A 12,356-nucleotide genomic window follows, 5' to 3' on the forward strand; every position below is an offset into this window, starting at 1 on the left:
GAACATGTGTGATGAATTGCTCAAGAATGAGAATGAAAAACTTTTATTATTTTATTATATATTTTATTATTATTTTATTATATATTTTATTATTATTTTATTATATATTTTATTATTATTTTATTGTATATTTTATTATATATAGACTGTTATTAAGTGTACCTTACATGGTTGTGTAATGAATGAATAGTTATCAATGCAAAATTGTTGTATACATTTACAACAGTTTATACAAACAAACTAAGTATTTTTAATATATAAAAAAGATAAAAGCGTTTCAAAACCTAAAATACTACAACAAATTATTCTTTAAGCATAAAATACACAAACTATGAATTACATTTCATGTAATAAGACTAAGCATTTGAATTATGAAAAGGGGGTGATAAAATGTCCCTCGTGCGGTCCCGATATGTTTAATGTACTGCTAAGATTTAACTTTCTGTCGTTTGCGAGTGAAAATTGGCTAAGATCCACTTCCTTGCTTTTTATTGCTTGGTAAAGAGGATTTTTATATTGACCATATTTCTAAATCTGACTGTAGTAAACTATTGAAAATTCAGCCAAACCAGCACACTTATTTTAATTTGATTTAACTAAGTTAATAAAATTAATTAATAAAACGTCTTATGGCCAATTAATAACTATTTCAGGATGTCATGTTTAAAAGGTGGCAAGTTGAACAGATAGAATATCCCAATGTACGAACGAGCTTACCAAATCCTTTACATAGGAAAGGCTGAAGTTCTTAGGAAGGTCATTTTCGTAAACATAATAAAAAGGCTTGAACTACCATATGTGCTTACTATAAGCTATATTCTACAAATACGTTGAAATAGTATAGTAAACAGACAAAACAAAAGCAATACACAGTCGGTTCTTAATAGGTTATAACTACTATTGAAAGTTGTGATTGAAAAATAAACATCGTGATAAATTTGCCTTTTTTTAAGAAGGTCGATGACCAGTTAATACGGTTAGATTATTGATAGTTAGTGTAGGTGTATCGTTAGCGTGCCGTACTTTCTGTGTTAATACGGTTAGATTGTTGATAGTTAGTGTACGTGTATCGTTAGCGTGCCGTACTTTCTGTGTTAATACGGTTAGATTGTTGATAGTTGTGTACGTGTATCGTTAGCGTGCAGTACTTTCTGTGTTAATACGGTTAGATTGTTGATAGTTTGTGTACGTCTATCGTTAGCGTGCAGTACTTTCTGTGTTAATACGGTTAGATTGTTGATAGTTAGTGTACGTGTATCGTTAGCGTGCAGTACTTTCTGTGTTAATACGGTTAGATTGTTGATAGTTAGTGTACGTGTATCGTTAGCGTGCCGTACTTTCTGTCTTTATATGCATACTGCTTTTCTGCGTTGATCTACGAGGAGAGAAAAAGGATGCTACAAGGAATACATAAAATTTGTGAAAACGACGTATTAAAGATGGATGAATCATTTTACCAACACAAAGGTAGAAAGCGAATATTGATACTACGTTATGTAGCATAGTATTTGAACAGGTTTCTGTGAACATGATTCTTAAATACCTTACTGAAAAATACTGTAATGTAGACTGTCCTAAGAGCAAAGTTCACCAAACGTGACTTGATATCTCTCGTACAAACCGGACGAAGTCGCTAAATTTGATACACACGTAAAATTAGCCTAAAGGAATGCAGACTTAAATTGTTTTTGTGGAGAAGCTAACTGATGGTGTTATTCAAGTCTTTGTTTCTGTGGTGAAACTTTATTTTTCGTTGCTTGCTATGATAAAACACAACATAGTATCATAAAATCTCACTTTTAAAAAATTAGCGAAATACATGATATTTTTGTCTGAAATAATTTTTCTTAGTCTGACGTGTATTTATAACTTGTATGGTAAAATGCGTAACTTACTGTTCACTCTCATGTTTACGTTTTAGTTTCGTACTTTGTGTGTGTGTGTGTGCTGAACTTTGTTTGGAACCTGTGATTTCTGCATAGATTGTGTGTGAAGTCGGTGCATTATACAACTTTTAGCAACGGCATTTTTCCTCCTAAGTGTAATGGATTATATTTAGTTAGCTACATAGTATCTTCACACTCATGAAGAACCGCCGGATAATACGGTAGCAGAATAGTTAAACCTAACGAAATGACAGTTAAAGGGTTTTAAATATGGTGTTACAGACAAATAACGAAGATCAATTACACAGAAAGAAAAACTACTGAGAAAATATTGCAACGTTCAAAAAGGGGGAAAAAGAAAAGCTTGTCACATGTAGGAGAAAGAAGGATGAAGGTTAGCAGAGATTCTGATGGGTAAAATCGAAGGAAGAGGATCGAAAAGCAGGCAGACTCGCTTGGCTTGATGACATTACAAAATGGATTAGGTATTAGAAGCCTGAGTTGGGAATGTAGAAAAATGGAGAATTATAGTCGTCGACTCTTAAAATTAGGAAGGACGCCATGATTGATAACACCCAAATTTATTTGTAACTTTACTAAAGCTATACCTCTTCCTATTAGGCTTCCTTAATTAAGTATTTTAATTTTAAGCAGACTGGAACCTATAGAAACTTAAAATTGTTGTAATAACTAACATTATACATTATTCATGGTAATATATTTAGATTTTAAGCATTCTGTTTATGAGATAAATCGAGCAAATGTACTGAGTTAGAATTTGGAGGGTTTTCATTTTTAAGTCCATTGCGCAACATGTTCTTTTCGTATGAAAGCATTGAAAAATGTTAATATCAGGGCTATGAACGTCCCAGAGACAAGTTAATTCAACTGAAAATAAAAATGAGCGACCTTTATAACAACCACTTTAATTTAGAAATATTATTAACGTTGGTTTAATGTAGCAATTATTATATCAGCTAAATACGAAAAATGGGGGATTTCTGTCTGTACACTCGAGCGTTTGTCATATAAAATTTGTTTGATTGCAAGGCATGCGGAAGTGACACAATACGAAGAATAAGTCCATCAGTGTCGACATAATTATATTGCCAAAAATACAAAATCATTAAATTTACGCGATTTCACGGCTTTTTGTCTCTCACGACATAAGTACAACCCTTTAATAGATGGGCTTGATGGTATTTATATTCCCACTTAACATTATACATCAAAATTCTTTCCTGTTTTTTTTAATAATACATATGTTAAACAAAATCTCCAGTCTTGTTCTGTTCTGAAAATTACTTAAAGCGAAATCCCATACTCGTTTCTTCACACTCGCCAACTTTTTGTGATTGTTTGTTTTTTAAGGAGTTAAAACAAGTGTGAAATTGTCGGTCAGTTGTACTGGTTTCAGTGTAGATTTTTTTTTGTTCTGAGTGCTTAAGTCCAGACAAAAACTCTTGTATCAGTATTTGTTATAAAAGTAAGGAAGTTCTTAAAGCTGGATTTTATTCTCTTCTATACTTGGCAAGTAGCTTTAAAAAGAATTACGCGAATTAGTTTTACGTTTGGCTTCTTAAGTGGAACGTAAACTGTGACGTGATTTTTATATTAAACAAGAAAAAAAAAAGCTTCCGAGATAATCAAGGAGGCGAAAGTACTGAAAATGGAGGAGTGATAATACGTGACGTCCGACCTTTTCAATCTTCTTTTAGTAACTTTATTTTTTAAACTTTTGTGTAGTACTTAAATGTATGTTTCTAGTTGGTATTAGTTGTTTTTGTCTTGTGCTTTTTATAAGTAACTGCCCAACTGGATCCGTAAAGGATCAGTAATTACTTTACTCTTTTTTACGGTTTAGAAATCCTGATTTAGGTGACTTCAAACTTCTATGAATTTCAGCATTTTACCAACTTCCATCAGTTGAGGATCGAATTAAATTGTGAAAAGGTGAAGCATGCGCAGAAGCAAGTAACTGCAGATTAAATTATTTTATGTTTAAATTTTAAGGGGCGTTTTCACGTGTATAAGTCCTGGGGGGATTTAACAAATACTAAGTACTGCCATATTTAAGGCCACGGATTATTTTTGTTAGTAGGATTAATTAGGGTGTGAGGACGTTCAGTAACATATAATTAATAGTAATTTAAAACTAACATTAACTACTACAAAATTTCCAATTTGTATATGGATCAGCAGTCTGAACTAAAGACACTTATCGACGTCCTTGGTCAACCTATGGTTTCTGTGGGAGCCAACTGCTGTATCTGTTTTCACACTTGATAAGTTGGTGTGTTTATAAAATGATTTTAAACAAGGTCGCTAATGGAAAGCATCAACGACTTTAGAAACCTGATAACTACCACGTCAACATTAAGCTTTCTTGGTATTGGCTAAATCAAAACTAAGGAAAGACGAGGAATAAAATAAAATGGGTGTGCGGTTAGTGATTGGGATATTGAAGAAAAGTTTAAAATGGGCAGAAAGGTAAAGAGAAGAGATAATGCATTTAAAACACTGAAAGATGAAGACGAAGAAAAGCTTTAAAATATAGGAAAAGTTTATAGACTGAATGAAAGAAAGGTTGGGTATTAATAAGTATAGTCATAAATACAGCAAACAAAGCTTGGTTTAACCTGTGCATGAAATGCAGAGGTCGACAAAGGAAGGCATTCTGAGGAGGGAAATATTAAAGAGTTGTTAATGCGCAGACAACAGGACTAGAACACATGATAAACAGCTCAGACGATTAATATCCGTTGGCTGGAACGTTGGTTACATCCTCTCTCTCTCGTCTATTTTGCACGTGTTTTTGTATTTTCTGGTGTTAAACATTACTATCTTGATAATTTATCACACATCTCCGTAATGTCGTATTTATTACTGGGTATTGTCATAATTCTGAGATACTGATGTTATTAATACGGCGTTTGTTATTTATATATGGAACAACTTCATTTACCCAAACCAATCATGATGGAACGAAGAAATTTATACCGACCTCGTGTCTTTAAACTGCGAATTATCCATTTAGAATATTTAAGTTAATAATGTTTTACAAAAAAGTAGCACATCAAGCAGCCTGTCGTTTAGTTTAACTGGTTTGTTTTGTTTCATCTTTTTTTTTTATCTGTTATGGGTAGAAAAAACAACTCCTGTCTACATGACTCCCAAACTTGTTTGTTAATTTTATCCACTTGTATTTTAAAACATGGGACGTCATGTAGACAGGAGATGTTTTAAAATACAAGTGGATAAAAGTAACAAACAAGTTTGGGACGTCATGTAGACAGGAGAAACTTGTTTGTTACTTTTATCCACTTGTATTTTAAAACATCTCCTGTCTACATGACGTCCCAAACTTGTTTGTTACTTTTATCCACTTGTATTTTAAAACAACAACTCCTGTCTACACGACGTCGCAAGCTTGTGTATTAGTTTTAGCTAGTTCTAATTTCGCGAATACAGATTTCAAAGTTTTGAGTCTGGTACATGATATTGTACAACTTGCTTGAGTTAGGTAGTGTACTAAAACTCAAAGAAGTTGTACATTTTTACGTTTGTGGTAACTAAAACTCAAGTTAGTAAGTAAGTTTAAAATTGTTTTGCCGAGAAAATACTTGTTGGATTAATTTATTGTTTAGTTCTTGTTAGTGTTTTATATCTTTGGCATAAACAAGAGCAGTGGGTAGATTTGGTTTTGCTATATGTAATCTTAAAGAAAAACAAGCACAAAAAACAAATAATAACGAAGACAACATCAGCAAAAAGTAGTCATTCAGCGTAACCCAAGATAAAATTAAAATTCATTTTATAATTTTATAGAACAAGTAACAAGAATACAACAAAAGCGTGAAAAGACTTAAATAGCCCATGTTGATTTTCCTCATTATGCCCGAATAGGTTCCTTGGTATTTGACCCTCGTATATCAACTCCCTCAACATGACTTGCTTACTTTTTTACGAAATACAGTTTAAATATTTTCTGCTAAGATTAGTTTGAACATTCGAGACTGTGGATTATGGAATTAGCACTATGGAATTTGTAAGATAAAGATATTCCGTCGTTTTCCAGTAATATATAATTAGTTTTTCTTTTAAGAAATAACGTTAAAAGTCAAAATATTGCAATAGAATGAACTACATTAAATTCTCTTACAGATAGTAGTAAAATATGTTACAAAAGCTTTTCATAATCGTCTAATTTGTATATGAAGATCTTGTATAAAAGATCTCCATCTCCGGATAAAATATTAACGTCCACCATTTTGTTTCAGTTGGTCTCGTTGACCTGAGAACGCAGTCAAAATTTCCATTTTTTCGTGTATTTTAATGAAGTAGTATTTCAATATTAATTGTGATATTGATTTTTGTCACTGATCTTGTCATTTCTACTTTTACTCCCCCCCCCCCGCAACAATTTAATCGTAGGTAATTTTTTAATATAATAACTGTGGTAGGAAATGTTGTATAGTCTTGAAAAAGGGACAGAGTTAATAGTTTATGTTGTAATACCGTAGTAGGTGCCCCCCAGTGGCACAGCGGCAGGTCTGCGGATTTACAACGCTATAATCCGGGTTTCGATACCCGTGGTGGGCAGAGCACAGTTAGCCCATTGTGTAGCTTTGGGCTTAATTACAAACAATCAATCAATCAAACCGTAGTAGGTTTAATTCTCTTAGAACTTGCGGCCGTGTTTTAAAAACAATCGTAACTTCTTTCTTTATCTTCAAGATTTGACGTTGGTGGAGACAATTACATCGACTTTCATGATTTGAAGAGGATGATGGAGAAGCTAGGGTCACCGCAGACTCATCTCGCTCTCAAAGACATGATCAGAGAAATAGACGAAGATCAGGATAATCGGATCAACTTTCGTGAAGTAGAATTTGTTCTATTTCGTTTTAGAACTTTAGAAATATTTCTGATCATCGCACAAGATAAAAATCAAAGTTTATAACGTTATCCCTTAGAAATCACAAGAAGTAAAACGTTTAAAACTATTAGTATTGAATTCGATTATAGGGTGTTACAGCATATGCCGTTTTATTGTAATTATAATAGTTGAATTTATTATTTCTAAACCCCTCAACGAATAACCCTATTTTACAATGGTAGAGAAGTCTTAAGACAGCACTGACCCTTAAAACTGGGCAAATTTACATGCTGAGGAAACAGTTAAACACTTCTTATAACATTCAAGTTGAGCACAAAACGTAAGTATGATGTCACAATCTCTGAAAGTACACTTTTATTCGTATATGTCATGTGCATAATTAATACCACAGGGATAAAGAAATACGTAACATAAACTGTTTGAACACCATAGCTCTACTTAGAAATGATAAAAACATAATAAAATTGATACACATGCTCTTTGTGAACATCCTGACGTATAGGTAGCATTGATCCTTAAAGAGCGCCTCCAATATTTCAAAAATCACATGTTTCAAATTTAGTCTAAATCGAAGGTTTAACCTCTTTTATACATAAATAACTTATCTTAATCTTAATTATACATATGTCATATACAACTGAAAGTTTCAGATATTGAAACATAGTTTTGTTTTGTGCTCAATTTGGAGGTTATAAGAAGTGTTTAACAGTATTTCCTCAGCATGTAAATTTGCCCAGTTTTAAGGGTCAGTTCTACCTTAACTGGAACAAAAGTTGTAGGAAACACAATATATTCTTCAACATGTAATGCAAAACACGAAAACTAACTTGAATTGTTTGTTACTTCTCACCCATGTAACAATTCTAATAGCTGGAGACATTGCAGTTCTTGAGATATTTTCAATGTTTGCGAAGAGACTATTTTTGTTCCTGTTTTTCCCCGAGAAAAATAAAATGTGCATTTCATATAATCGGAGTTATTTTAACTATTTTTTTTTATATAGCTATGAACAGTAGCTACTCCCGGCCATCAAAACTTTAGCATAATGCTATTGTGATAAATTACTATGTAACATTTGGCTTACATAGATAAAGAACAAGATATGTGCTAATAGAATAGAACCCGGGATAAAAGATTCTCAAGCGTGACCTGAACGTTGCACATTTCTCAACGAGTTGTCACAAATCTTATCTTTAGAAAATATATAATCAAATACAACGATGGTACTGGTTGTTTAACAATGCAGCTCCGCACTTTGGGGCTGTGGGTATTCTGTTATTCGATCAGATAAAGAGTTGGTGGTGGGTATGGCTAGATTTAGGGTGAATGGATGCAATTTCTCCGAGCCCTTCGGATCTAATGCCCTTCCCGACTAAGAGAAAACCTAAAAGCTGGATACACCATTGAAAAACATGTTTGCAAGTTAAGATCTGTGATACGGCCAAGGAAAAGTTCGGCGTGAACTTAACTACCATAGAATTGATAGGCCTATCGTTTAATATGTTATAGTAAGAATAACAGCAGAAAATGAGATAAGAAAAATTTATTCCGTCAAAGCGTGGTTCTAAAGTAATTGAATCAGCCTGAGTACACTTTGATAAAAGGAAAAGAGGGTATTTCGAAGAAAGAAGACCAAACAATTACTGCAAGAGCAGTATACAACTGCGGTAACTCGCGCCACAATTGTAAGTGAATTATATACAGAATACTAGTGCGATAGAAATAGGGGAAGTTAGTTCGGCTTGTCAACTGAAATTTTAAAGCAATTGAAAAAGCCTAAGTGTACTTTTGACAAGAAGAGAACTATATAGTGTTTATGACATGCCTATAATCTCTATAGTCTAAATAATTTGTTGTACATACGTTTAACTTGCTTTTAATATATTATTTAAAAAGAAGTGAGTGCATGCTGTTCATTTATCGTCAATAAGTCGGACACCTACTGTAGAAGAATCCTAAGCCCAACAACAACACAGTATATATATTTATACTATTAAGAAGTATAAGTAAAAGTCTTTAATTGACAATTGGTGAGCATAACTTAGTTTCTGCTAGACTGCTACGCGCAGATAACTTTTGTTTTGCTTTGCGCGAAATTTTGAAACAAAAGATGTCATCGTTAAATTTGTATACATCTATATCTTAGATGTCTTCAAATGAAGGTGAAAAATATCGTTGAACAGCACTCTGAATTGTTGGAGTTTCAAACTAAATCTCCCTAACTCACTATTATATATTGATTCTGTAACTTGTTTTGCGGACAGTAGAAATTGTCATGAAATAATATCTTATAATCAACTCCAGAAATCTTGTTAGTGCAACAGGTAATCAAAGCTTCTTTCATAGCTTTGTTTTTCTGTCCCGCTGTAATTACAGAAACTAAAATTGAAACGAAAACTTGTTAATTTGTAGGTTTTCGAAAATTAGTGCAAAGGTAAATGCGTAAGGTGACAAAAAGATAGCTCTAATTTTCATTTTCTTATTAGACGTTTCACTTTTTATGTTTTACCTGTCATTCTTTCAGTTTTATTATTGGACACTAGAGTATAGTGTCCGGAAGTGACGCGTTTTTAGTGGTATTAAGAAATGTTGACACTAGAGTATATGACATAAATGTTTTTTTATATGTTAAGTTTTAACTTTTTCAAAATTTGTTTTATAGTTTCTTCTGATTTTTCGAAAAGCGAGAGCGGGAGAGTTATCAGTCGACAGCGGCTTATTAGAGTTTGCTCATCTTGCCGAGATAGATGTCGAGAAAGTTGGCGTTGGTGGTGCTAAGACATTTTTTGAAGCCCAGGTAAAAAAAAAAAATCTTATGTTATTCTGAAATAATTTTCTGAAACTTTTTATTGTTGGGAATGAGGGTTTATTTCTGATAGAAGGTTAACATGGTAACTGAGCTATAATTTTAGTTGATTGAATATCTTGTGTAATGTATTTGTATAGAAGTACCCTTTTCTACACATATTAGCTAGAGGCATCGTAGATACCATTGTCTTTTTTTTTCTTCTGGGAGTCCATTCTGAAAATAAATGTAGAGACCGTTAAATATTTAGTAAGTAATGCATGGTAAAAAGAACTATTAAGTAGTAATAGTCTTCAAACTACAGTAACAATCATAGTCATGAAACCGGTAGATTTACAATAATTTTCCTGAAGTCCTCGTACTGTGTGGGTTTGTGTATCTGTGTGTTGTATTGTTATATATATACTTAAGAGAACCAATTAAGTATACAAGTAAATATTTAGTTCTGCCCTGATCATTTGTTGTTGTTTAGTTGTATATTTACAAAACTGATTTATTAAAATAGTATTGTAAAAAATTATATTAATGGAAGCTATTTTTTTGACCGAATAGTTTTCAAATATCGATATTAACTGCATAGCGAATGATAGAGAAGCAAAGATGAAGAAGAGTGTAAAGTTATCTGCATACGCAAAACATAAATTATTCTTTTTCAGATCGAAAAACAGAAGAGAAACAAAGTTTTCGAAGAAGAAATTAAAGTAGAACGAGAAGAAAGAAGGCGGGGTGAGGAAGAAAGGAGACAGCGAAAAGCGGCATTTCTGGATAAAGCTCAATTTTTCCAAGAGACTGCAGCGTAGCTAACACATACTAGTGGAAGTGGCGTCATCTACTGAGCTAAAAATAAAAGCTTTTATAATCCCTCAATACTCGTTCTAAAAATGATTTAAAATAATGATTGATTTTAGTACTGATAAATTATAATCAAAACAAATTATGACATTATGTTGAACAAGATTTTATAATAGTATAAACTACGAAAGTTTTAACAAATTTATATGAATTTTTTAACTTGTGTAATTTGTCTGTATGTTTCGTTACATTTTTAATCTAGAAAACTTTAAATAAAGAATGTTTTTCTATATTGATTAGGACTATTTCATGTTAGAAGCAAACCTAGTTTTATAATTATTCATTTTAATAGTTTTGTTCTTTTAGAAAATGAACACAACTGTATTAATATATTTATCTTCTACAATGAGTTGCTTGGAGTCGAGAATATAAAATAAGTTTTAATCACTGATGTTATGTTTTATTCACGGATGAATTTTTCATCCTAGGAAGAAGGTAATTTTTTTCGAAATATGAGTAATTTTTCTCAATTTAATCCGAATCGTTTTTTTATGAAATGACAATTGATGGGTAAATTGTATAATATACATTGTTATATATAATGTGTGCGTGTGTATTATAAAAATGGTTGTATTTTAGATTACGTTACTACAACTCTGTTGTTCACACCAGAGGGATAGGTTTTATAAATACTCAAACATTAAACTACCGATCAGTTTTATACCGTTCACTATAGTTGGAGCCCACACAGTGTATCTTATTGAGAAACGTAACATTTTTACATGATAAACCACTCTTCACTGAAGAAAGAAAACCACGCATTTTATAGTACAACACAGGAGAACCATCAGTAGTGACTGGTGGGACTAACTGCAGTATTGATGGTAGTTTAGTTGTGTTTTAGGATTAAAGGAATTAATTCTTTTTACATTTAACTTAATGAAATAATACTGAATAAAACAAAACGTTTTTTCCTACTACAATGTTATCTTTTAAACCAATCCATTAAGTCGCGGAATTTCCATAAGAATTCTGAGACGGGTTCAAGAATTGATACCTAAACTTTTTTGAAAATGGAATATTTATTTTGGACGTAATTTTGGGCATATTTCTAATTTTGTTTTGCTTCACATCTTTTTGAATAATAGTCTATAGCAAAATAATTGAAAAGAAATCATGCACTATTCAGATTCAATATTTGGGCACTTGAACAATCTTTCATTCTAAATGATGCAACAGAAGTTTAAGTAGTTAACGTAGTTACAAGCCCTATGTGATAAATAAGCATACATGTATATATTATGTGAGGTTGAGTATCCTAGTCTGCGATTGTGAGAGTTTGAGAGTGCAGTTTGGATACAAGTAATTATAGAATACTCTTCCTCGGGATGAAAAAGCTTATTCATCATATGATAAATATAAAATTCATAAAACATTAAAGGGACAAAAAGGAGCTTATTAGCCCATCAAGGACGTCCCTCCCAACTAACCACCTCTTACTACTCATGTATTCATCCAATCTTTTCTTGAACTCTGTTAAATTTTCTTCATCCACCACCCTTGAAGGCAGCTCATTCCAAAAGCCAACCACCCTGTTTGAAAAGTAATATTGTCTAAATTGCAGACGGCTTCTACGCTGCCAAAATTTGAATTTATTACCTCTTGTCCAATTGTTTTCACTGCTAAACACAAAAAAGTTTGAATCTATGTTATAAATACCCCTAATAATCTTAAACACCTCAATCAAATCCCCTCTGACCTCCTTTCCCGGGAAAACAAGATTAGAAATTTTAGTCTCTCCTCATAGAACAATCCCACCATCCTGAATCATCCTAGTGGCTCTTCTCTGAACCTTCTCAAACAATTCAATGTCCTTCTTGAGGAAGGGAACCCAAAACTGTACACAATACTCTAAATGAAGCCTTACAAGTGATCTATACAGTGAAACAATAATATCATTTATCTTGTATTC

At 32.3% G+C, this 12,356-nt stretch overlaps 1 protein-coding gene across 2 annotated transcripts in view; it reads left to right on the forward strand.

The window, feature by feature from the left end:
• Positions 1 to 10,558, forward strand: part of LOC106467237 (EF-hand domain-containing protein D2-like) — a 14,795-nt gene extending 4,237 nt beyond the window's left edge. For both annotated transcript variants that reach the window (XM_022395371.1, XM_013927566.2), the window contains exons 2-4: positions 6,624 to 6,771; positions 9,449 to 9,583; positions 10,249 to 10,558. In XM_022395371.1, the coding sequence (XP_022251079.1) occupies positions 6,624 to 6,771; positions 9,449 to 9,583; positions 10,249 to 10,392 (427 nt within the window). In that variant the 3' untranslated portion in view covers positions 10,393 to 10,558. The remainder of the gene's footprint in view (positions 1 to 6,623; positions 6,772 to 9,448; positions 9,584 to 10,248) is intronic.
• Positions 10,559 to 12,356: the final 1,798 nt, after the last annotated feature.

Source organism: Limulus polyphemus, unplaced genomic scaffold, assembly GCF_000517525.1.
Source record: "Limulus polyphemus unplaced genomic scaffold, Limulus_polyphemus-2.1.2 Scaffold2538, whole genome shotgun sequence".
NCBI classification, from domain to species: domain Eukaryota; kingdom Metazoa; phylum Arthropoda; class Merostomata; order Xiphosura; family Limulidae; genus Limulus; species Limulus polyphemus.